The sequence below is a fragment of the Aythya ferina genome (assembly GCF_964211825.1).
Source record: "Aythya ferina genome assembly, chromosome: 3".
In the NCBI taxonomy this organism is placed as follows: domain Eukaryota; kingdom Metazoa; phylum Chordata; class Aves; order Anseriformes; family Anatidae; genus Aythya; species Aythya ferina.
In genome coordinates this window covers 29,768,977-29,793,315 of record NC_140298.1, presented here as the reverse complement: position 1 = coordinate 29,793,315, position 24,339 = coordinate 29,768,977, and the positions used below count along the sequence as shown (strand labels likewise).

Genomic DNA, 24,339 nt, shown 5'->3' with positions numbered 1-24,339 from the left:
GACAATTTTCCCCTTCAGAAATGCTTGTTAAAATTTCCTGTTATTAAGTGGATAATACTACAAGACTAACTCTTCAAAATTAATTTAAAAAATAAGCTTTACACGGAACAAAATGAAAAGTAAATGCAAAAGATATTTAGAAATGTTGAGAAGAAAAGCATCCCTTTATTGATCTTCTTAACCCATACAAGCAATGAGCTCTTTCGGTTTAAGCACAGGCTAGAATCCTTCTGATTTCTTCTCTGTTTCAAAAAACAGTAATTAGAAGGAAACAACAACTTCAGAGCACCCAACAAGGAACTTAAATTGCAAAGACATGCCTATACAAGGTAAGACTGTAAGTTCAAATATTTGTTTGTGATAATAGCCGGATTAGAAAATATATGCCATGTGATCAGCTGTTAGCTTATAAATAGCCCCAAGTTGACTGTTCAAACATCCCTGGGATATACATTACTGGATTAAACAATTTTCTGCATTGTAATTTCTAAATGAAAAACATACAAATCTTACCATTTTCCTAAGGTTTCAACACGGATAACAACCAGGTCAGAAAGAGGTAGTCAGGTAGTCCCTTACACGTGCAAAATTTGGTATATGAATATAGGGTAGGCTCCTTCATTAGGGGGAAAGAAAAATAAATAAATTAGAGAGTCATAAATGTATCCTATAAATAGATAGATCTATATAGATCTAAAGTTCAATGTAGGCAAGTCCTATGCTGAAGTTAAAAAATATAATATGAAAATGCAAATAAAAAACACACATCATTTCTAGTGTATGAAGAGTGTCAGGGCACAGCTCTGGGTCTTACTTAGCAAACGTTCTTGAGAATAATCTCAGTTACTCTGAACAGCCCATGCAGTGATGACCCTAAAATCCTGAAAGCTTGAGAATCACAGAATCATCCAGGCTGGGGAAGACCTTCAGGATCATCAAGCCCAGCCCTCACCCAACACTACCAAGTTCTGTCACCAAGCCATGTCCCTAAGCACCACATCCACTCCTCTCTTAAATACCTCCAGGGATGGCCACTCCACCACCTCCCTGGGCAGCTTGTTCTGATGCTTGGCCACCTTTTTGGTGAAGACATTCTTCCTGATATCCAACCTAAACTTCCCCTGGCACAACTTGAGACCCTTTCCTTGTGTCTCATCACTTGAGATAAAAGGGACCGACCCCCTCCTCACTGCAAGCTCCTTTCAAGCAGCTGTAGAGTGCAACAAGACCTCCTCTTAGAACAACATTTTCTAAAATTCTTTGCTTATCCTTACAGTTTATGGAATACAAGGCGGTGATATAGCGACTGTGCCTAAGATGTCTGTGGCCACAGCACGGACTTCAGTACGGGATGCTGAATTAGGGCATTACCCAACACCTCACCTAGGAAAACCGAGCTCCTTTTGATGTGCCGAGAGACCTACAAATTACCGAATTAACAGCCTAATTAGCGAGAGAAGGGAAGGAAAAAAAAAAAAAAAAAAGCTATTAAAAACGCGAAGTCCGGCTTAAAAACGGACCGAGCTCTACCCCAGCACCCTGCCCACCTCCCCTACGGCACGGGGCAGCGAGGGGGAGCCCGGCTCCCTGCCAGCCCCGCTATGGGGGCGCCGCGGCGGTACCGGGGGCAGGGGCAGCGCCCGGTGCCGGCGGGGAGCAGCGGGAGGACGCCTCCTGCTCCTGCTCCTGCCGCCGGGAGCGAGCCCCGGCACTCACCTGGGCTCCGTCGCGGCTCAGGCACCCGCCGAGGGCAGCGGGGAGGCGCGGGGAGGTGCGGGCATGGCGCGGGCACGGCGCGGGGACGCGGCGGGTACCGGGGTGGACGCGGGGGGGGGGGGGGGGGCTCGGTGCGCCGGGCGCCGCTGCGGGGCTGGCACCATAGAGAGGGACCTCCAGCCCCGCCACCGCCAGGGCGGAAGAGCGCTAGAGAGGCGCCGTGCCGAGGCGGAAGTGACGCCGACCGTTGCTAAGGAGACGGCGCGGCCGGCGCTGGGCAGCGGCGCGGCGCCATGCGGCCGGCGCGGGCCCCGCCGGGCTGCGGCCGGCTCCTGGCGGCGGGGCTGCGGCCGCTGCTGGGCTGCCCGCGGCCGCCGCCGGGCCGGGGGATCGCGGGGCGGTGGCCGAGCCCCGGGCTGCGGGTGCCGGAGGCGGCGGAGGCGGAGCGGCTGGTGCAGGAGGCCCGGCGGGCGGGCGGGCCGCTCCGCCGCTTCATCGCCTGCCCGCGGCTGGCCCGCACCGTGCAGCGCTGCCTCTGGGCTGCGCGCGGCCCCCAGCCCGTCGTGCTGGAGTGCGGCCCCGGTAAGAAGGCTCCCGGCCCGCCCCGCCCCGCCGTGCCGTGACCTTGCGGGGTCGGCGGGGCCGCCGGCGGTGAGGGGCGCTGGGGTTTGGAGGCGAACTTGGTCGCTGCCACTAACGGCAGGCCGAGGGATTGCGGGCCCTTTAGACAGCTGCCGCTCGTAATTGCTTAATGCTTGTATGCCACTCTCCATGGAGGGTGTTCTACCCGCAGGGGTAATGTGGGTAATGTAAGGTTCAAAAGTCTGTTTCATTTGGCAGAAGAAGAAGCAGGGAAGGTATTTGAGATATATTTAATGGTCCTCTGCATCAAACTGTAACACTGTGCTTAGTGCAACTCACTCAGTAATCTAAGGGACACTGTGTAAATTTGTTTTCAAACCGTTGTTTTGAAATAAGTGACATGAGTTACCTCCTGAATGGAAGTGCTATACCCCAGCTGTTGCGCTGGAAAAATCACTCAAGGGAAAGTGGTTTTAAAAATATGTATTTCCCCTCCCACCCCCCCCTCTTTACAGGGCCTGGAATCTTGACACGGACTCTACTCAATGCAGGTGTTAGAGTGGTAGCTCTAGAAAGTCACTCAGCTTTCCTTCCAAACTTACAGGTACGCTTTTGGTTTGGTAGCATGTTTCTAAAATTTAATTATGAGGGAAATGAGACATTAATTATGAAATTAACTGTGGGATCAAAAAGGAATTAGCCAGTCATTGTTACTTACAACATCTGAAATAATGCTTAATAATAGTAAGCATTGTTTGGTTTTACGCTGAACAGTCAGCAACAGTCTGACTATTTTATTACCAATTAATTTGACATCTTGAGTATGTGCAAATTCAAGTTCATAGTTTCATATATAAATTTTTGAGGCTAGTATTAAGCAGAGTCATTGTAATTGTGTATGTTTAGGCAGGAAGTCCACATGTAGCTTCCAAAAACCTGTAAAGATTCTCTTGGTTATTCTTATTGTCTCATGGTATTAGTTAATCTATTGTCTTGTGGCTGGAAAGAAGACTGACAGGTGTTAATTCTTGTGTTCACCTTAACATTGTGTGCTTTCAGAGGTTGTCAGACAGAGCCTTAGAATCTGCACGGAAGGAAGGTGTTACAGTAAAGCAGAGATTAGGAGCTTAGGACTCTAACCTCTTTCAAAATGTGCATAAAAGGCATGTTTTGTGCCTAAGTTTCTCATTCGCTGTGTATATGAAGAATTTCAGTTGGAAATTACTAAATGTAGTGGTTTGCTCAGTTTAATATGTATTTTTTTATTTTTTTCAAAACACTGCAGAACATACTACTAGTATGGGGAGGGGTTTAAAGCTCCAGCCAAGCAGCACAGAAATGCCTTGCATAATAAAGGAAGTTATTTTTCCTGTCAGTTATAAGACCCAACTCTGAAATCTGACTTTTTCTAGTGCTTGAACACCTTCATGTCTTGGTTGAGTGTTTTGTAAGGCAGTTTACTGCATTCTTCAACTGAAACTTAATTTGGTTCAGTCCTTAGAGAACAGCCTGGATGGACAATTAAAGGTGATTTATGGTGACTTCTTCAGACTGGATCCTTTGGTCACTGGAACAGTGAAACCACCTGCTGTGTGTTCTGACAAGCTTTTTGAAGCCATGGGTGTAGCAGCAGTTCCTTGGAGAGCAGGTACGCGTATGAGATTGCACACGTTACAAACACATTTGAAGGCTGCATGGGCGGTTTGGAAAAATCTTTGGTAATAGCTCCAAAAAATGGCAATATGAAATCTCAGCTGTTTGCTTATTGTAATAAAGGCTTAGTCTAATGCAAACAAGGCTTAGCTTTGAATAAAGCTTGAATTTTATTCATTCTTGAATAAAATGAGCTGATTTTTTTTTTTATTTGTTTGTAAACTAGATGTTAGCATTAATGAGATTTTCCAGTACATATTGCAAAATTTTAAAGTTACTTTTGCACACTATTGAAACAGATGTACCTGTGAAAGTTTTTGGAATCTTGCCACAAAAAAAGGAAAGGAACACACTTTGGAGGCTACTTTTTATCCTGTATGAATGCAGTTCCATATTCAGATATGGAAGAGTAGAGCTCAACATCTTTATAAGTGAAAAAGAGTACAAGGTATGTGCAAGAGATTTTGAAGGTAGTAGAGAATAAGTAGTGCTTCACAGTACACCCAAACAGTTATATTGTGGAGTTAGTCTTTTTGCTAGTGATTTTTTTTTTTTTTTTTTGACAGAATTTTAAAATCTTGTAACTTCTGAGGTGCTTAAATTCTGTAACATGCTTTTGCAACAAAATTGGTTCCTAATTGCGGGACAGTGAAGAGGGAATTGACGAGTTCTCTTGAAGAATATTCGGTTGCTAAATAGCATGCTCGGTTTTATGCACTTCTCCACTTGAGCAAGCTTTGCGTGCAGTTCTGAAAAAAATTGAGACAAAGTATGAGTAAAGTACACACCTTTTTATTAAAGTTCTGTATGCTGAGGGGCAGAGTAGCTTTCTGGATTACATGATCCTAATTTGTGCTGTCTCAAACTACCTTCCTTTTTTTTTTTTTTTTTTTTTTTTTTTTGAACTGAGATTCGTAAAGGCACTAACCTTGAGTTACTCAAGGTAAGGAAAGACTTCCAGGTGCGCCAACACAAGCTGTGTTCTGTCACCCTACTGGAAAAAATTAAAGTCTAAGTATGTTCTCTTGCAAAATGATAGGCTGGATACCACTGGAATGTCTGCTTGTTACATTTTTACTGGCTAGACATTTGAACAAAGAGAGGGCAGCATAGTCATTTTAGTGCAGTCAGTGTAATTTTTAATTAACGTTTCTGTGTTTATTGTGAATCCTCTTAAATGAGTATTGTGTACCGAAGTAAAAGTAATTGGGACTCTTTTTTAGTGGGCACTGTTGATTCCTAAATCTATGATAAGTAAAATCTTCATTTTGTGACTTCTTTGCCCTGTTTGCACATAACTGTGGGGGGGTTTCTTTTTTTTTTGTTTTGTTTTCTTGCACTAATGTGTAATATTGTAACATCAGGAGGATGACTGGAAGGTGCTTAATGTTCAGGGAGATGGTTGGCTTACTCTGTGTGTTGTACTGGGAATATTCTCTTATTAGTGGGGAAGAACTCGGGCTATGAACTCTGCCCACGTTAGTTTTAAAACAAAATGTGATCACTCTTTCTCTTCCATGTGAAACTCCTCTCTGCCTTAAAAGGGGCCTGAAAGTGTAAGCCGAAAATTCCTACGCAGTTCAGTTATCCAAATGATTGCTGCAAAACAATACTTAGATTGCCATAATGTCTTCTAATTGCATTTTCTAACAAGCATACTAAAATCACAGAAACTGGGGGTGTAATGTAACTTAGTCTTGGAATTTCAGACTTAACTATGAATTTCTTACCACCTGTTAAGTTTATAAGGATTTTCTTAGATAAAGAAGCAGTCGTGTTTTTTTCAACAGTGATGTTTCTGCTTTGCCATTTTGTTAGGTATTAACAGCAAAGCCTGGGGAATCGAGGGCTTATCAAGCACTTTCTGTGCTTTGCCAAGTAGGATGTGAAATTCAGCTACTGCATATGGTAAGTTTGTTGTACCAAATGACACGGTCTCATGCTATAAACGTGCATATACAAAAGGGTTTGTACTGGTTTTGTATTGTAATCAAATTGGAAGGTAATTTGATGTTGACATTAGTGGAGCACTACTGAAAACTTTTGGATATGGACAAGTCTTTTCTGTCTTGCTAGGTGTTGTGTGAGATATAGGCTGCTCTTCCAGTCTGTCAGAGTCTGCTCTTTTTGTCCTCTGTGTTTTGGCATCATGTGTGCTTTCACCTGCCTGAGCAATTTTCAGTAGAAACACTTTTTCAGTTTTGGTGCTTCTACTTGCAAAGCAACCCTACTTCTCATGCTAGTCAAGAATCATCTTGTCAAATGCACTACTGTTTAGTTTTAAAAAGTTTTTTGAAATTGTTCATTAGCTTCCACTTGCTTTACTCTTTTAAGATTTTGTTTGTTTGTGCCCTATTTTTTCTAGGAGCTTCTTTCATAGTTTAAATGCTATGCTGATCTAAAATCGTAAGTTTCATTATCTGTTGTCCTCCAAATGGCTTGTAACATGAGGTATAGAGAGGACATTTCTAAATATTATGAGGTTGAAGAATATGATGATGCTCAAGGAACAATTATATAGGCATGGCCTGGTCATGCACTGCCTGCACTGCATCTGCTTGTAGCTGCTTCTGGAGTCAAGTTGTTGGGCTTGTGAGACTTCTATTCAGACTCAGTACAGCAGGTCTTATGGTCAGGTGTTTCTTTCCAGTTTTTAGCTTTGGTTCAAATTTTCAATTTGAAACCAATGAGCAGTCCCAGTTATGCATGGTAATATATGCAAAAGCTATTTGATTATAAATAATTTTAGCAGTGCTACTCAGATACTTTGTCAGGAGCATGGCTAAATAGCATTTTCAGTCTTGCCTTTGTGTGTATATTACTTGAATTTTTTATATATATATATATATATTTCTAATGTATTTACATGGTTTTAAAACAAAGTTTAGAATGGAGTATGCTTTGAATTTGATAGGATTGATGGTAAATGTTTTTCTAAATTCTAACAAAGCACTTCATTTCTGTAATGTTTGCTTCTTCTCATAGGAGCCCTGGTCATCCTTTGTAACTAATTTGAAAAACAAGGGACTGGCAGTTTCAAAGAGCATGGTAAGATCATTTTCTTCTTTCAGAGATGCAGCTAAGCCCCTTTAATTAAAGATTAAAAATAACTTTATAACAGTGTTCACACATGTATCTTTTGGCTGTGAATAGTACATTTTTTTAAATGTTCTAATTAAAACTCATGGGCAGCATGTAGGAGGTGAAGAGGGTGAAGGATTGCTGCAATCTTAGAAACTGAGATAAACTAGTGTCTATATGATGAGAAAAAAATACAGTAAATAAATATCATGAGGACATGTGAACAGGTAAAATCTTATTTAAAATTAATGTCAGGGTCACATCTACCTGCTTGAATACAAAGACTGTTACCATGGTTAACAACATAGTCAGTATGCTGCTGGTTTTGATCAAAGTGGATCAAAGTGGTTGTTCACATGTCCAATGCATATTCTGTGTGCTAGTTAAGTGTTGAAAGTGTGGATCTCAAAGCCTGTATTGTCTATTTCAACTAAGAAAACACAATCTTAAAAAATAAAAATTATGTCATAGTGTATCTGCTTGATTTCCTATTTCCTTTCCTGTTTAAAAAAAAAAAAGGTAAAGCTATCTTAGTTACATAACAAAATTTTATAGCTTCCGCTTCCAATGTCATTATCTTTTTACCTTCTAAAACTCTAAGAAGTGTTACTGCTGGCCCAGTTGAAATGCTTTCTCTTAGAAAAAGACAGGCAGTGTCTTAAAAATGACTAATTTTCAATGACTTATTTTGTTTTTCTTGCAGTGGCTGCCGAATGACCATTTATGTTTGGTACGACTGACTCCCCAGCGAGATCTATTTTCAGAAGGCTTGAAGCCCACAAATTCAGCTACCTTCATTTTCATGGTGAAGCAGTGTCTTGCTAAACGCAAATCTAGACTTACTGATAGATTAAAGTAAGTATGGAAGTGTTTCAAGTTTTTATACGTTTCCTAAAGAAATATAGGGAAAATGCTCAAATACTTTCTCAGAGCAGTATATATTTTAGATGAAATTCAGCATCTTTTTGAGTTACCTATGTGTAGAAAAGAAGACTTCATTTTTTCAGCGCAAGTACAATATTTTGGGTACCTGGACTTCATTCATACAGGATAAAAAGTTGAGGTTTGGCAGGAAGGTAGGCAAGTACGTAAACTTTGGAATTACAGACATTTACTGCACACCTAATGGAGGTGAGCTTGTGTACCTGCAAGAAATTTTTACTCAGTTTAGACATAACAATAAAGTCACCGAGTCTTTGCAGATATAAAAATTAAAAAGCTGCAGAAGAGTTTTGGATTATAAGAAACATCAAAGCAGTGCTAATGAAAATAGCTGAAGGTTATTGAAGGTTGAGTGGGGATGTCCTCACGTGGCTTTCTGTTACTGCATTCAAAAATTAGACTTCAGACTTATTTACCAATTACGCAGCTCTCTTTAATTATTTATTCCTTTGATATGACATTGGAGCTACTCACTTGGCAGTACGATCACTAGATTTCTGTTCCCATAAATGTGAAGTGTTTGTACTCTCTGAAGTATTGGCTTCAAGTTGTTGATGAAAATAACTAACATATTTCTCATTTATTGATAGGGGTTAATGGATGCTAATTTCCAGAGAGGAGGTGGGGGGGATGTAAGGAGATGGGACACACACAAAAAGAATCCCGTGCAGAGAGCCTTAATGGATTTCTTTCTTAAAGCTCAGTGGTTTATCTAGTCTTCACTCGATCTTTTAGCCAGGAAGTGGAGCTAACCTTGAAGGCATCTAATGTGCATCTTTTGTATATTTATATCCCCTTTTCTTGTCTGGGAAATAGTTAATGCGTATGCACATTTATAAAAGGCCCAGTTTTCATAGCAGTGATGTGAATGTGGAGACAGTTTATAGATCTGTTTATATATAGAAGAAAATACCTGGGAGGTTTAAACCATGCTACCTCATGCTGTACTCAGTCATCCTCCTGAAGGTGCCCTTGGCTTTAATTCCCGAGGAACTGAAGAGCAACCCCCTTTTATGCAGTAATGTCGGTTGCTGACAGCTGGAGTAGGGGTTTGTCTATTGTCTAGGACAGGAATGTCTATTGCTGTGCAGCTGGGGGAGGGAACTGAGGGAGCTAACCCTCTAATGGGGTGGGTTAGGTGGTTTGATATTGTGTGTGTGTGTGCTGGGGGCATTATTTGGTATTTGCATGGCTTCTTAGTAGAAGTTTTTCTGTTTGTAGTATGATTGAAAATAACTTGTGTCATAGGGAGAAGTTGTTAACTTGCGGAAGCTGTGAAAGGATGAAATTGACCTTCAGATACTGTTTCTTCACAGGGAGAAATGCTCCATTATGATTTGTTTGTTTGTTTGTTTCAGTTCATGGAGCTTGGACAATAGTGGCCAATTACTGAAAGCACTAGAAATTCCAACAGATGTTGAAACAGGTAATTTGTACCCAGAAGACTACAAGCGTCTTTTTGAGGCTTTGCAAAACTGTAGTGTGTTTACTGAAAGTTGGTTCCACGATGAGGTCTTGGAAAGTATAAGGAACATAAACTTATAAATTGAAAGCTGCTGTCTTTTAGAAGATCATCTTTGCTTCTGGAAGATCACTGTGATAAGAAGTGATTTAAATAAAATCGAAGTATTGTTAGGGAGATGACTTCCGGTCCAAATAGGAAAGTAAACTTGGCAAGAAACTAGAGCTCTTCTATACAGCATGGAACTGTGGGATTTACAGTTACTTGGTTACAATTGGATCCCGACTGGATAAAATCTGCATCTTCCCCAGGAGCATGATAGTGACCTGCTGCTTTTGGATGTGCCACCTAAACTGAACTTCTTATTACACTGCTGTATATTTACAATGTTTGAAAAAATAACAGACCAAATAATGATTTGTGTGGTTTGTATTTTAGTGCTCGGTGCTTTGAAAGTTCTTTCAGATTCCCAAAATACACAGGTCTGTACAACCACTGAATCTGTTGTATCATCTGATATATAAACCTTGCAGGCTAAGATATTAATAAATAAAGAGTGGTGGGTTTATGGAAGGCAAGGTAATGACAGCATAATAAAACATCAACTGAATATTTTGTTTAAATAGACTGTTATATCTGTGGTTGGGGGAAAAAAATCAGTTTTTTCTTTTGAAAATTTTAAATGACAAAACACTGGGTGTTCTGTTGTAGTTTACCATATGTAAACACCTATATACGGATGAGCTTTATCTTATTTTAGGTCTGAAATTCAAGTCACCAGAACATTCAGTGTTTTTATAAACAGCTGTGAAAAAGAATCATCTTACCTGTAACCCTTGCAACATAAAATTGTTCAATGTGTATGATGTGTATATAAAACCTTATTTTAAAGAGAGATGCTATTAAAATTGTCTTTTCAGTCATAGTCCTCCATACTCCAACCTGTTTCTCATTCCCCTTGTTGACTTAACATGAAACTGTTCTGTTGTCTGATACTGTTGGCAAGTTCTGTGTTTCTTACGTTGTCTCCCCTGGGAGGCTGAGTGAATAAAATACTTTTTCAGGATGCTCTCTTCAGGATTTGGAAAACATTGGCAACTGAAACGATGCAGTCGGAGGATCTTATTTCATAAGCACATTTGGATGTATATATATGTGACAAACATTCATCTCTGTATTCCTCCTGCAGTTCCTGCTGCAGAAGAAAAATTGACTTGAAGCAGCCTCAGTTCATTGTTAGCCACCACTGCGCTGTTAGCTGTGTGTTTAAACTGTCTTTTTCATGGTGTTATGGTGAAATTACTGGAAAAGCTGAGATTTAATTTGCATTCTGTTTCAGAGCAGCATTGCCCTTCTGGTGTGGATCTTGAAGATTTGAGGTTTTCTTTCTGTTCAGATATCTTAGCTCAGGTAACTTACATTGTAAATCGACCATGAATGGCAGACTTGCATTAACAGAAGCAATTCCTTCTCTTCAATTCCAGTGGACGGCAACTGTCTTATCTACATTGAAAAAAGAATTTAAAGTTGCCTGGCCTGATTTTTTTCTTGAATAAAATAACTTCATCTTACTGCAGCAAGTTATCACATACCAGGGAAACTATTCAATGCATAAAATACAAGATGACCACTACCTACATAATCTTCCTTAACTGCATTGCTAGTAACATTTTTGAACATTAACTTGAAAAAGGAAAATTGCTCACTAGGTTTTATTTTTATTATGTTGTTGTCCAATAGCATTTACTGAGCCAATGCAGAGACTTCCAAGGTAACAGTAGGAGTCTGTAAATGTATGGAATATTGTGTAACTGGGGACTTGAAATGAGGAGATGGAATGCTAACAGGAACTTTGCCATTAAGTCTTAAGTGTAAGCAGCATGTTTTACTCCATCACAGATGTGAAATGAAGAGTAAAATAGCTGTTACTACAGAAGTGGTTTTGGTATTGATGGAAAAAGTGAAGAATATTGGTGAACATGACAGAATACAATGGAGTGAAACTGAACTAGGTCAATGGCTTTGGTTCACTGATGCCATGCACTCGGTAGTTTCTGCTGTTGCAGGTTTACACCTTTTGTAGGAAAACAAGGCAAAGTTTCACTGAAAATTTAAATTGTGCATAAAGACTTCTCATGTGTTTTTGTTAAGCTTTATAACAAAGCCTGTACTTCTCATGCTCCTTTCCTTATATAATACTTTGTATTATTTTCACATTTGATAACAAAGCAAGGTCTTTTTTCAGTGATTTTGGTCACCAACCTCCCTGACTGTTCCACAGTTTGGAAGTGATATTTTCACTATTGACTTTGTAAGATTTCTGTACTTTTGCTGTTGTATTCTCTTAAAAGTTCAAACTACTTATTTATATTGAGATGTGGTTTAATCCAGCCAGCTAGCCACCACACAGCTGTTTGCTCACCCTTGCCCCCTCCTCAGTGGGATGGGGAAGAGAATAGGAAAAAAAGTGAAAGCTTGTGGGTTGAGATAAAGACAGTTTATCAGGACAGAAAAGAAAGGAAAATAGTAATGGTAATAGTACTAGTAATAATAGTGTGCACAAAACAAGTGATGCACAATGCAGTTGCTCACCACCCACTGACCAATGCCCAACCTGTTCCTGGCATATGGTCCAACCCACCCCAGCTAGCCACCCCGTATAATTGCTCAGCATAATGTCAGATGGTATGGAATACCCCTTTGACCAGTTTGGGTCAGCTGTCCTGTTCTGTCCCTTCCCAGCTCCTGCTGCAAGCCCAGCCTGCCTGCTGGCAGGATAGTGTGAGAAGCTGAAATGTACTTGGGTTAGTGTAAGAACTGCTCTGCAATAATTAAAACATCAGCATGGTATCAACTAAATTCTCATCCTAAATCCTAAACACAGTACCATACCAGCTACTAGGTATGGTACTAGGAAAATTAACTCTATGATATGGATAAACTCTGAGCTGTTTTTTTTCTTAGCGCAGAACAGTGTTCCACCAAAAAGCAGTGTCCTAATTTCACAATCCCCTTCAGTACTCCAGTAGTTTTTATAAGGTGTGGTGGTGGAATGAAGGAAAAAGATGGTGTTGGAGGTTCTGTCAGGAATGACCTGAGGAAGTCTGACATAGTTGTTTGATTTGCAGATTAATTCAGTTTGCATTTGAAATTTGCACTGAAATTTGTTTCACCAGAGTTTGAAGTATGTAATTTATTATCCAGTTATCAAATTAAGTGTCTAAAAAATGTTTATTAAAATAAAAGGAAAATAAGAGCCATTACTAAGTCTTGTGCACGTCGTTGTAAATGACTGCTAGTTGTGAGGGTTTTGGACATTGTGTTCTACTTTAAAATATCTTAGTGGTGCTTTGGAAAAAAAGGGCTTCCCTGACACCAGTGTAGAACTCTGTCTAGATCTGTATTCCACAATACACGCGTTTAACACCCTCTGTGTTACAGACTGCATAATTTAATAATTCTAGAAGCTTAAGGAACAAGAATGTTTGTCATCTTTGCAATACCTTAAGTTCCAGATTTCTGATTTCGGTCACCAGATGGGAGATTTTCAGAAGGCAACTTGATAGATTTCAGATGTATTACCATATAACTCAGAATGACAGGAAAACAGTGTAGCGTTAAAATCATAAACCTATATACTTCTTATTACAGATCAGCAGTGTTTTTTTAAGGAGTCATCAGTAATCATCAGTCGGTGCCTTAAAATTTCAGTCTTAGTAATTCTAATTTGCTGGACTTTTAAAATGATGTTTCCTTCTTCGTTTTGGATACAGTTTATTTGCAAACAGTAAATTACTATGGCTTGCCAATCCAGTTTTTGTTGTGTCAGTGTTATGATTACTAAGTAAAAGGTAAATATGGTGATGAGTAGAAAAGTAGGATGTTTTTTCAGAGCCTCTGTTTTCTAAAGTGCCTGGCCTGCTACATAGATTTGAAGAAACAAGAAAATACATACCCTTTCTCTGTAATTGATATTATCAGTGCTTTCAAATTTAATTGTATGGAAATGAAATTCTAAAGAGTGATTTCGTGGTGTTTCTGGCTTTTTTTTTTTTAAAACAAAAACAAAAACAAAACACTGCTGTTGTTCAATGATGCAGGCAGTTTATGGTCAGATCCAGAAGAAAACTATGGGTATATATATAGATATACTGTACAAAACAGCATATTTGCCATGTTTCTCAATACATTCATGGAAAAGTGACTCAAAATATCTCCAGTTATTTTTGCTTCATGTCAATGCAAAGATAGGATCTGAAAATAGAAAAACAGTATACAAATGCAGGTTAATATTTATATTTTGATGACCATCCAAAATGCTATACAAACAGAAAACAAAACTGTAGGAGGAAATTCAGTCAACCTTTCACTTAAGACCTCAGAAGAGACCTTCACACTTTGATACAGCAGGGTTTACAGGAACTACTTTCCTATCATGGTGGGATAGCAAAGTTTCCCATTTCTGAAAGTGCATCGCTTTGAGATGCAGTAAGTAATAAAACGTATTTTGAAATTCGCCCCAACACTTGAAACTGTTTCACAATTCTATTGTATTTTAAATAGTTTTGTGTTATGATGCTTTATATCAGATATAAAGGAATTGAATATAAAAATTACATTGATTGATTGCAAGCTTTTGGGGGAAATTTCTTTCTATGTTTTGCTGTCTTTGAATTTGTCATCTTTAAGTTAAAGGTTGCAACAGACATGCAGTGTTCTTAAGAGAAGATCCCTGGTATAGCATATTCCTTTCACATCTACCAAGTGGGATTGTTGGATTGTTTAAGTATTGCCTCAATTCTTTAGATACTGGTTCCTGGAGGAGCTGCCAAGAAAAGTTTTTTTTTTTTTTTTTTTCATGTGCCATAGTAAAGCACCAATACACCAGTTTGTATATTGATAGTAATTTCAGATGTGATGAATCTTCTGATGGCCCTCATCGTTTGTGCCATCCGTTTACCCATAAAAGAAAATTACATGACTATGATAGTAATTGCCAAAAGCTTTGCTTCTTAACTATATGAAAATCTTAGCAAGCACAGATACAAACAGAAAGAAACTTAGTCCTTATGCCCAGTTATTGAGAAATTTTGCCCTTTGGAATTGGATCAGTTGAGTTGGGTTTTATGGTTAGTAGCTCACTTTTGATCCAGAAGAGGATCACAAGGTTTGTGACCCTGTACTGATAAACACACTAGGTGACGTGATAAGGGGTTGTTAAGGCAGAATGTGTCTATTACTGCTTACTAGGCTTGTACAGCATTGGACATTTTAATAATTTCAGTTTAGCCTTGCAGGTAATAATGACAATGTTGATAGAAATATCAACATAAAATTCCAGAAGCAGATTGCGTGATGTAGTTTAAAAAGCGTGTGTGATGGGAAGAAACAGGCTTCCTGAGGAACTTGCTGAATTAGTTCTGGCAGACTAAACACAATCTATGGGTCTGTGGATTGAAAACTCCATTTAAGCTTTGCAAGCCTTTAATTAGCAAAGCTGTACCTTCCTTCTGTAAAAACGGAGGGAATGGAAATAACAAGAGACTTTTCCAGCAAGGATAGCCAGTCAGAGGGAGATGTTTATTCATTCATGTTAGAGCCTTGCTCAATAGCTCTTGCGTCTTTCCTTGTGTATGCTGTTCTACAGGTCACTGCTAAAAATAGACACTCTGTGTCCCCAGCTGATAGATCACAAGACACAGCAAGCACAGGAAACCCGAGCGAAATTAGGAGTACCTAAGGTACAGCGAATGGAACAGCCAATTACTCATAAAGTAAGCAAGGCTTTAACACCTGATGTATTTTATCACTGTGATCAACTACCAAACAGAGCTTCAGCACTACCTGTTTACATAAAAATCGTTGTGCAGAGTTTGGTATGAATCATAAACTTGAACGTGTTGTAAGTTACCTTACCAGGATGGCTGCTCCTGATACATTTCTACAGAACTGCTATTATCTTGGTCTCTGTTTCTTGGGTCTTATTTTTACAGCAATGGCAAACCAGGGTGTTCCCCTGGTTTCAGCTGCCGTGTGGTAGACACATGGAAAGACTTTTATTTCTCTGCTACAAAATCACACTCTGAAGGTAAGAGGAGCCATCAGCCAGTTTGAACTTGGCAGTGATTTTGTTTGATTTTATGCAGGTCTTCAGCAAGTGATCTACGAATGGACTCAGGAATATTTAGCCATTTGTACCAGAACTGATTAAATTAGAAAAATCAGTTTTTAAAGAAAAGTGGGAAATGAAGGCATGCAACACTAAATATGCAGGGTTTTTAGAAGTCTGTAATAATAAAATTAAATGTTTCTTGTCAGAAATTTTCTGCAGGAGAAACAATTTTAAGAAGTGTTTGACTCATTCGTCTCTGTAAAAATGTGAGATTTTATTTTTATATATATATATATGTCTTGTAATTATGCCAGGGGATCTTTTTATTTTTATTTTTTTTTTTCATATAAAGTACAATTACAACTCTTGTCTTTTGGCTAAGGAATTATGTTGACATGAGCTTCAGAGTCTTGTTCTGCCATCTGAAGGAAGTGAATGTGCAGGAAAGATTTGAAGAAGTAGAAAGCTTTTTCTGAAGCTCATTGTAAAGAATCAACAGGTACAATCTGCCTTTGTGTGAGTGGAATTTATTATGAATTTGTGCTTAAAATGTTTCTGCAATGAGTTTTTTTTTAATTTTACATTTAGCATAAAATTTTAACTAGCTCAACAAGGTTACACAGACATCTTCAAAAGATTCCTGTGTTCATAAAAGATCTGTCTGTGCTTACTGGCTTTCAACTACTCTGATACCTTCTCCATACCTTTAGTGGTATAGATTCTGTACTAATTTATAACTTAATATTGGGCATTTTGAGCAAAATCTTGATCACAGAAAATCCAGTTTTGTGTCTTGCTGGTTGGAATGGGCATTGCATGTAAATGAATAAAGTTCAGAATTTGATTAGCTGTCTGAGTCACTTCATTACTGCAATTCTTTCTGTAAAATCATTTTGTGAAATGTGTTGTCTTGAGATGGAAAAACTAGGCTTCTACTACAATGTCTCATCTACAGACAGTAAGGAAGTGTGACTAATTCAGCAGCATCAGCCACAATTAAGTGGTATTTCCCACAAAAGTGCCTCTACTACGTGTCTGGACAGCTGCGTCTGTGCAGAATGTGTCATGCATTTCAAATAGCTCTTGGGAAGTCTGACCAGTGGATGACTTGGTCACGTAAAAGAACACATAATAAATAATGAGAATTAATTCAACTAAGTGTAGTCAAGTGCTAGATGACCATTTAGTGGAATATAAAGCCACAATATCATTATGCTCATTAAACATCTGAGCTGGATATTGAACTTTTCGTCATTGCTCAAATTGCATTGAATGGCCCTGTGTAGGCAGACCTATGTGTAAACTATGGATGTAGATATCCAGAATTGTAGATACTGAAATAGATGTTGAAATACCCAACCCTATTACTGTTTTTGTTTGTATGGGTAATGCCTGCTTAGACAGTCTATAAAATAGCATATACAAGGAAACACAGAAAACTAAATAGGTGAAGGAGTAAAGCATACAAGCCAAGTGCAGAGGTAGTAGTTTGATATTTTAATGATATTTGAGAATAATTCTCAAGTATCTTGCAGTATCACTGTAATCAAACACTTGTAACAAGTTTGCTTGGCATGCTTAAGTGTAGTAACACGTGTGACTGCCAACCAGTTTGTTGTCAGTTCTTTTGGTAACAAAGTACAAAACTGCAGTGTTTAAGTGAATGTCTAAATTGATACATTTTTCTGTGGGAATCTTTTTATTTTTTATTTTTTTTCCCTGTGAGAATCTACCTTGGTTCTTCCCAGCAGCAGTATTTTGGATATGTGTATTGCTACCTGTGACTACCCTGTTGTAGCCTGATTGAAAATATTTGAGGACTAAGGTAATTGTTACTAAGAATGAAAGCGAGTGCGTTTTGGAAAGGGAACGCTGTTTGGCAGAACTGTTGGGCCTGTTTCTGAGTTATTTGGCAGGACAACTTAATGCTCCTTTCCAAAACAGAAGCCCTGACTCCCTCTATAGGCACAATAAGGAAGAGCAGACTAAGCTTATCTGTAGACTTCACATATAGCAAGCATAATGTATGTTATCTCTTAAATGAATGAAAGCTGCATAGACTCAGATGACACTGACAACCCTTTGGGTCACGGTACAAAACGAGTTTCATTTTCCCTATCTTGTACATTGAAGGATGCAGCAGGCTGGCTGTGGTCAAGTGCACTGGTGGCCAGGCTGGAGGAGCACTGGCTGGGGGACACGGCCCTGGGATGAGGCTTGAGGAGACCACCCCGGCAGGAGAAGGCCCAGCCCAGGCCCAGAAGTTCATTTCTCTTCTATGTGATGTTGTGGGTGTGCAGCCTCCCCCTATCCTCACGCCACTTCCATTTCTGTATACATTTTTTCCACATCCTTGTCAGTGTTGAGGCTAGGTGGGCGCTGCAGTGAAACAAGAGCAGTGCAGAGTAAGGCTGATGTGGCAGTGCAAGCTTCATTATTGCTTCAGGTGTCTCCTGGGGGGGACTGCTGGAAGTGCGGAGGCCAGAAAAGGAGCTGCGGGATTTTTCACCTCCTTGCTCATGACACTTGCAATCAGAATTTTGATTTTTATGAGCGCCTTAGTTCCATTAAAACAAAACAAAAACAACCAAAGAGTCACTGAGAAAAAGCCCCAACCAACACACCGCCTATTTGTCATTAGCCACACGGGCTGCAATTAACGAGAACGCTTCTAATCGCTTTGTTTAGCGCCACGAGGTGAGTCGCGACTGGAACCACGTCGCTAATCGCGCCTGGGAGCCCTGTCACGGGCAGGCGCCTTCACACGCGTGCCCCCGGCGTGCCGGCGGTTATAAGCGCTAAGATGGCGGCGCGGGCGGCGTGACGTGGAGGGAGGGGCCGCCCATTTTGTGTGTGGCGGCGGCATGGAGGCGGCGGCGCTGCTGGAGCGGTTCCGCAGCCCGGGGAAGGGCAGCGGGCTGCGCGCCCGGCGGCGGCTGCGGCCCGGCGAGCTGCTGTACCGGGCCGAGCCCTTCGCATACGTGGTCATGAAGGAGCTGCTGGGCGGCGTGTGCGAGCACTGCCTGCGCAGGTAGGGAGGAGCGGGGAACGGCGGCCGCCGCCATCGCCGCCCGCCCAGCGCCGCCCCTTCCGCCGCTGTGGAGGGCGGGCGGGTCGGGGAGGGCTGGGGGCAGCGCTGGGGCTGTGCGGGGAGATGGGGGCTGGCCCTGCCCGAAGCGATGTGTGGGGTGTGGGGGGATCCACGCTGCACGTGTGTCCCCGGGTCTTTGCCAGGGGCACCTGGCGAGCCCAAGTCCCGCTGGCGGGAGGAAAGCAGCGGTGTGGCTGTGTGTCGGTACCGGAACGTGCGCTGGCAGGCAGTCAAAACTCGTCTGGGCTCACCGGGATGTTAAGAAGAAATTCAGTATTGCCAGTTTTTGCCCTGTTTCATAACTACCTGACGCGTGGTTATTCATGTTTCCGGGGCTTCGCTTCCTGTCCTCGCAGAGCCTCCCAGCTGCAGCTCAAAGAAGTGATGCTGTGATCCCCGTGTCCCTGGGGAGAAGTTTGGTGCTGTGTGCCAGGTTGCACCTGCATCCAACCTCAGGGTATTAAAAAAAAAAAAAAAAAAAAAAGCATAAGACTTTTAGGTGATGTTCCTGGGAAGCCTGGCTCGTGATTTCGGGGTGCCTCAGGAGGGTGGCTGCCTGCACCTTGAGGCAATGAGAGGCAGCTGGCCTCGGGGGCAGGCTGGCACCAGCAACTGCAGCAAAAATCCATCTCAGGTGTTACGCATTTGGAAGTTTATTGTTAACAGTGGTATTAGTAGAAAGTGCAAGTTAAATAAAACTTAATTTACCACGGTTCAGATTCCACTGCAAAGCGTGCGCTGGTTGTGAAGATTTAGTAGATCCAAACTATGCGAACAGATTTTCTTATTTATCCAATTAAAAACAGTTTCTACTTATTCAAGAGACTTCATTAAACTAATGATCTGTATTATCACACATAGTTCTTTTTACACACATGGAAGTTAAATAAAATAGTCTGCACCCACTGAAGTGGGATGTGAAATTGAACTGTGTCATGGCTCTGGCTTACGTGTAATATGCAGCGTGATCCTTATTGAAAGCCAAGTAGGAGAAAAGCAGTTACTGCTCCCTTCCAGGACTACAGATAGGATGCCTTGGGTGCAACTTCTCCTGCTTTTCGTTCTGGTCTTTAGGGGGCAGTACAGGAACACAAATTCCCCCCAAAAAAGTCTTGCTTGAAATTGACTTAGCATTTATCCTTCTTACTGTATAGAGTGGATGTTTGAGGCTCTGTGCTCTGACATGCAATTCCGTGCTGACTTTGCCTCCCAGCTTGTGCTAGCAAGCGCTGGTGGTCGCAGCTCCTGGCTGTGTGGGAGGTGCTGGCTGGGGCAGAAGATGGGTGGCAAGGTGCAAATGTGTTCCTGGGGTGAATGCTGGGAGGCAGCAGGCTTGTTGTAGGGCCAGGGGTGTTTGCTGTGTGTCTGCCTTGCTATGAGGCCTTGGCCGAGCCCTTTGGGGCAGGGGTGATGGCTGCTGGGGCAATCTGCTGCCTTCCTTCAGAGAGGACAGCCTGGCTGCTGCCATAGCTCCACCTGGTCCTGTCTAAATTAAAGTGAGTAGCAGTGAGAATTTAAAAGAACAAAGTGATTTCATTTATTTACTTCCTACACCTGCTAGTGGAAATTGTAACATCCCCTCCTCACTTTATTGGCCTATTAGCAGTATTTGTATGGTGTGGTGAATTTTTTTTTGGTCAGTGTTATTAGGACTTTCTCATGTGCAGAGCAGGTGGCAGATAATAGTAATTATTTCCACTTTTGCGATTTCTTCTCACTCCAGAGACAGTCCTATGTTTTCTGATGCCTACGTTCATACTAGTTTTTATAGGAGGCTGATCCGAAATGTTCTACTATGGCTGATTTAATATGATAGTGTAGTTCATTCAAATAATATCACATTAGCAACTAAAAAATATAACGTCCTGAAGTTGGGTACATAGTATAGATCTGATTAAAAATGTAAATTTTGATGAAGAAGTACTTGTCAGCGTGCATTTCTAATGGAAGATATGCCCTGAGAACACACGTGACAGCGTTGCGTGGCCATACCTTTTTTGCCAAGGAGCATCTATCTGTAGGAATAGAGGTGATGCCTTGCTGACAGCATGCTGTTTGTGCCTTTATCCAAGTCTGACAGAATTTGGTTGGCATCTTCTTCCAACAACTGGCTGGGGAAAGCAACAGAAAAAAATCCTTCGCTTCTGTTAATTAACAACTTTCTGTATGGCTTCTTCCCATGCGCCTCTAAGGTGGGTTCAGTGTCAGAACAGCTCGGTACAGATTTCTACAGCAGAGGATTGAGTTCTGTAAAGACAGCTTAATTTCATCTGCAAACTAGGAGCCGTCATTGCGTTTTCTGTTCTGCTGGGTGTTGATAAAGATGTTGAGTGAAGCTAGTTGCCAGCAATCCCCAGAGATCTCCATCACCTTTCTCTGTTCCGGAAAGTGACTGTTAAGACCCCTTTTCCTTCTGTGTTCTTTATGTGGCTATCAGTCTATAAAAGGACCTTATTTCCAGTCCCTGGCAACTTAGCTCTTTTTTAGCCTTTGCACGATTATGTACTTGTCTGTGCATTGACGCTGTCATTGAGCAAGCTACGAAAGGAAGCTTCCCTTTCATGGGAGCTGTGCTTTCTCTTTCCTGGCAGATTTTATTGATCTGAGTGATTAATAATCTCATTCTTTATTATATAATTTTTAAAGTTTAATGGTGAAGACTAATTTGGCCTTTTTTCTTCTATTAGTTATTTTTAATATTCTGTTTTGTTTAACCTTATGGTTTTAGAATTTGCTTTTATGTAATTGATCTGACTAGTGGTTCCTTTAAAATCTGGATATTGCCCGTTACTTCTTGGTTTAGCAAAATAAGTCTGTACTGACTTTTAACCTAGGAAAACTTAACTGCCAGGTTTGCTTGCGCACATTGATTTATCATCCCTGAGTTCAATCATGCTGTCCATTTTATTTGGTGCTGTTGCTTAGTTTGCTCAGCTTGTTAAATCTGAACATGGATTTTAAAGATGTTCCTTGTCTGCGAAGTGAATACAGAAGCGGTGTCTCGGTGCTTGGCAGAGTTTTATTCCTCTGTGTAATCAGTGTTATACTGGCCATTAATCCTTGCTGACTGACTTTCCATCAAATTACATGGTAGGGATGGCTCTGCTTGGTCTAACCCTCATATCTTGTATTAAGAATGTACCCGGCCTGTTATAGAATGGGAGTCAAAATGAGGATAAAAACCAGTTATTCCTTTTTGGTTTGATTGCTTTTTATAAAACATCAACGTGTTGCATTGTGACATATAATGTCTTGCTTTTACAACAATTCAGTGCAAGAAAGCTTCAGTTCTGGATGACACCTGGGAACAAACAAACAAGCTTGCTGGAGTCTGTCTCAGAGGAAGTTGCAAAATAGAGAACAAAAGCCTACTCCCAAATGCTATTCTGTTTATGCCTTTACAGGAAAGTGACACTGAAGAAAAGTGAATATTAGAGTATGTGTGATGTATGACACAGACCATGAAATAAACCAAAGCATTTCTTGTATGGCTAGGGTCAGAGACTGTTCAGACTTCCCTTTTTCTTTTTTAAAAGAAAGAAGGCGGCTTTGTATGACTGCAGCTTTTGTAAATATACCTGGAGAGGAAAAAAAAAAGTCTGGTTCAGGGCTGTTGGTAAACATGATTTGGTGCTGTGAGGTTGTTGGCAATAAATTTTTTGAGATTTAAGAAGTCTGGTGTGTTTCATCATTTGATTGTCAGAGTTTGAGATTTCCAGTAGTTCTTATAACACGTGACTTTGTAGGATGTAGAGGAGTTATAACAATGTGTATCAGGTTAGTGGTAGTCAGAGTGGTCTTTCCAGTCTGGAAACGGAAATAGGGTGGCTGTTAGAAACAGTTACATTTTTGTGCTTCCAAAGTAGGATAATCCTGGGAATTATATGCTCAAACTCAATTGAGCATTTCTGACTAATCACTTAGGAGTGGAATTGCAGGGGTGTTGTCCCCTGCTCTGTCTGCTCTCATGTGGAGCAAGGGCCAAGGATTTGAAACAATTGTATGTGACGTGAGCTTCAGGTTTACTGCAGATGTGTGAGGAAGCTTCACAAAGCTTGAAAAATCACACCACTGCCACCAGCACAAGCATTTCTATCTGTAGCTGAATGACCAATGCCCCTAGAAGTAGCATTTTCCTGAGAAGATGCTCTCCCTTCCCCTTGTCATTTTACTGCAGTAGTAAAGTGACATTACTGTCAGTGAGACCTGATTTTGTCCTGTCTTCATACCAACTGGAGCCATAGGAGGGGGGCTTCCATGATGCTGTTGTATGCTGCCAAGGAAATCTGCAAGGAAGAGTGAAGAGAGCGGACCATCAAGTGTCCTTCCCTGCAGCACCTGCTTCAGAGAATGCTTTAAAAACTGCCTTTTCTATGTGAATAAAGCCAGCATCTGATGGAATATTTGCAGTCTCCACCAAGGTGGGGAAGATGGAAGATCCGGTATTTGTGACAATGTTTGTGGTAATTCTCTTGACCTATCCTGTGACTTCGTTTGCCTCCCTTGCAGCACTCTTTGGGGTGACCAGGGAGTTTGCCATGTTCCTGCTAGGCATATCCTGTGGTCTGCGTTTTCCTTGTCTAACAGGTTGCTTGGTTTGTTTTTTCCTCTTTGAGGTGTGCTTTGGGAAGGTGATTCAGGTCCTGTTTGCTGTAAACCCTCTCCTTTCCTTTTGGCAGTATTTTGGTTCTTGCTGCGCTCCTCTGTACTGCTTCGGATGCTTTTTTCTGGGCATGCTTTAGGCAAGGTGGGTCCCTCCCCATGTCCTTCCCTTCGTCCCCTGCCTTGCAGCCTCGAGGCTGCTGTTAATGCCTCCTGCTGCCAGCCTGCCTTTGCCCGCCTTCATAATGTAAGAGGAGAAACTGGAAAGGCAGAGACATTACTGAAATAAATTCTCCTAGGTCAAGTGTTCATTGCCGTGTCTGTCACTTATGGAAAACCAACATTCAGGTTCAGACGTGCCTTGAAAGTCCTTACGATGTTGTGATTCTGCGTGTATAATTTTCGTGCTTGTAGTGGTCTGTAATTTGAAAGGTATTATATCAAAATTGTTGTCTTGTCATGCTGTGACTGACAATTTAAGTTGCAGTCTTGTAAATTCATCTGAATTTAGGCTTTACTATGGATCTGCAATGCACACCTGGTATTGCTCTGCCTCTCTGCACAGTGCAGTCCATAATATTATTGTTTTAAATAATACGCTCCACAGGAATGCTCTCTGCTTGTAGCAGATGATGAAGCCACCAGAATAGGTTTGTGAATTGAATTATCTTTAGTATTCGTGTTCTTAAACTGTAATTGTGCAAGTACAGAATTAAAATGAGCCCTGTAAGGGAAAACATAAATAATTAAAATATGGATAACTTCTGGCTAACGTATGTGGTGACAGAATTAGTTTCAGATATCTCCTGTCTTGTTGGTAACTAGTCACACCAGTTCTGAGATGGTCAAAGTCATACAGGTGAGGGAGCTAGAAAGGCGGAACCATAGCTTAGCAAACATAAATGCAAACATGTATCTGTCGGTGTCCTTCAGTCCAGGTGTTGCTGAGGGGGAGAGGGGCTGAAGTGGCCCCTGCAGGGAAGGGGAAGGTCAGGCAGTGAGGGCTTTCCTTCTGGTGGCAGCTAGCCTTCAGCCTGGTGCACTAGGAATGGAAATGAAACTATAAAAAGGGTTGTGGGGGGAATTTCCAAGCTCCTA

The 24,339-nt window shown here is 41.1% G+C and overlaps 3 protein-coding genes across 12 annotated transcripts in view; 2 read left to right on the top strand and 1 right to left on the bottom strand.

Moving 5' to 3' along the window:
• CNST (consortin, connexin sorting protein) overlaps positions 1-1,875 on the bottom strand; it is a 57,007-nt gene extending 55,132 nt beyond the window's left edge. Inside the window, exons 1-2 of one of the 2 annotated variants that reach the window (XM_084512209.1) lie at positions 1,717-1,875; positions 514-616 (exon numbers count right to left, since the gene is read on the bottom strand). The gene's annotated coding sequence lies outside the window, so the exon portion shown is untranslated. Of the gene's footprint in view, positions 1-513; positions 617-1,274; positions 1,313-1,716 lie in introns of those variants that run through there. The other variant, XM_084512210.1, reaches the window with a different exon arrangement.
• A 117-nt stretch (positions 1,876-1,992) lies between these two features.
• Positions 1,993-16,392, top strand: TFB2M (transcription factor B2, mitochondrial). Of its 3 annotated transcripts, XM_084512216.1 has the most exons (10): positions 1,993-2,298; positions 2,814-2,902; positions 3,793-3,946; positions 4,251-4,399; positions 5,770-5,859; positions 6,937-6,999; positions 7,736-7,887; positions 9,333-9,400; positions 10,501-10,581; positions 10,776-16,392. In XM_084512216.1, the coding sequence occupies exons 1-9, from the start codon at positions 2,010-2,012 to the stop codon at positions 10,536-10,538; spliced, it is 1,092 nt and encodes a 363-aa protein (XP_084368342.1). In that variant the 5' UTR covers positions 1,993-2,009; the 3' UTR covers positions 10,539-10,581; positions 10,776-16,392. The 3 variants fall into 3 exon arrangements, with proteins under 3 accessions (XP_084368342.1, XP_084368341.1, XP_084368340.1); XM_084512215.1 differs by having other exon boundaries at positions 10,501-16,392; XM_084512214.1 differs by lacking the exon at positions 10,776-16,392 and having other exon boundaries at positions 1,995-2,298; positions 9,333-10,502.
• Positions 16,393-17,833: 1,441 nt separating this feature from the next.
• Positions 17,834-24,339, top strand: part of SMYD3 (SET and MYND domain containing 3) — a 396,214-nt gene continuing 389,708 nt past the window's right edge. For 2 of the 7 annotated variants that reach the window (XM_084512205.1, XM_084512202.1), the window contains exon 1: positions 17,841-18,579. In XM_084512205.1, coding sequence (XP_084368331.1) covers positions 18,413-18,579 — 167 coding nt within the window. In that variant the 5' untranslated portion in view covers positions 17,841-18,412. Of the gene's footprint in view, positions 18,580-24,339 lie in introns of all 7 variants that reach the window. The other 5 variants (XM_084512206.1, XM_084512207.1, XM_084512204.1 and 2 more) reach the window with 5 other exon arrangements.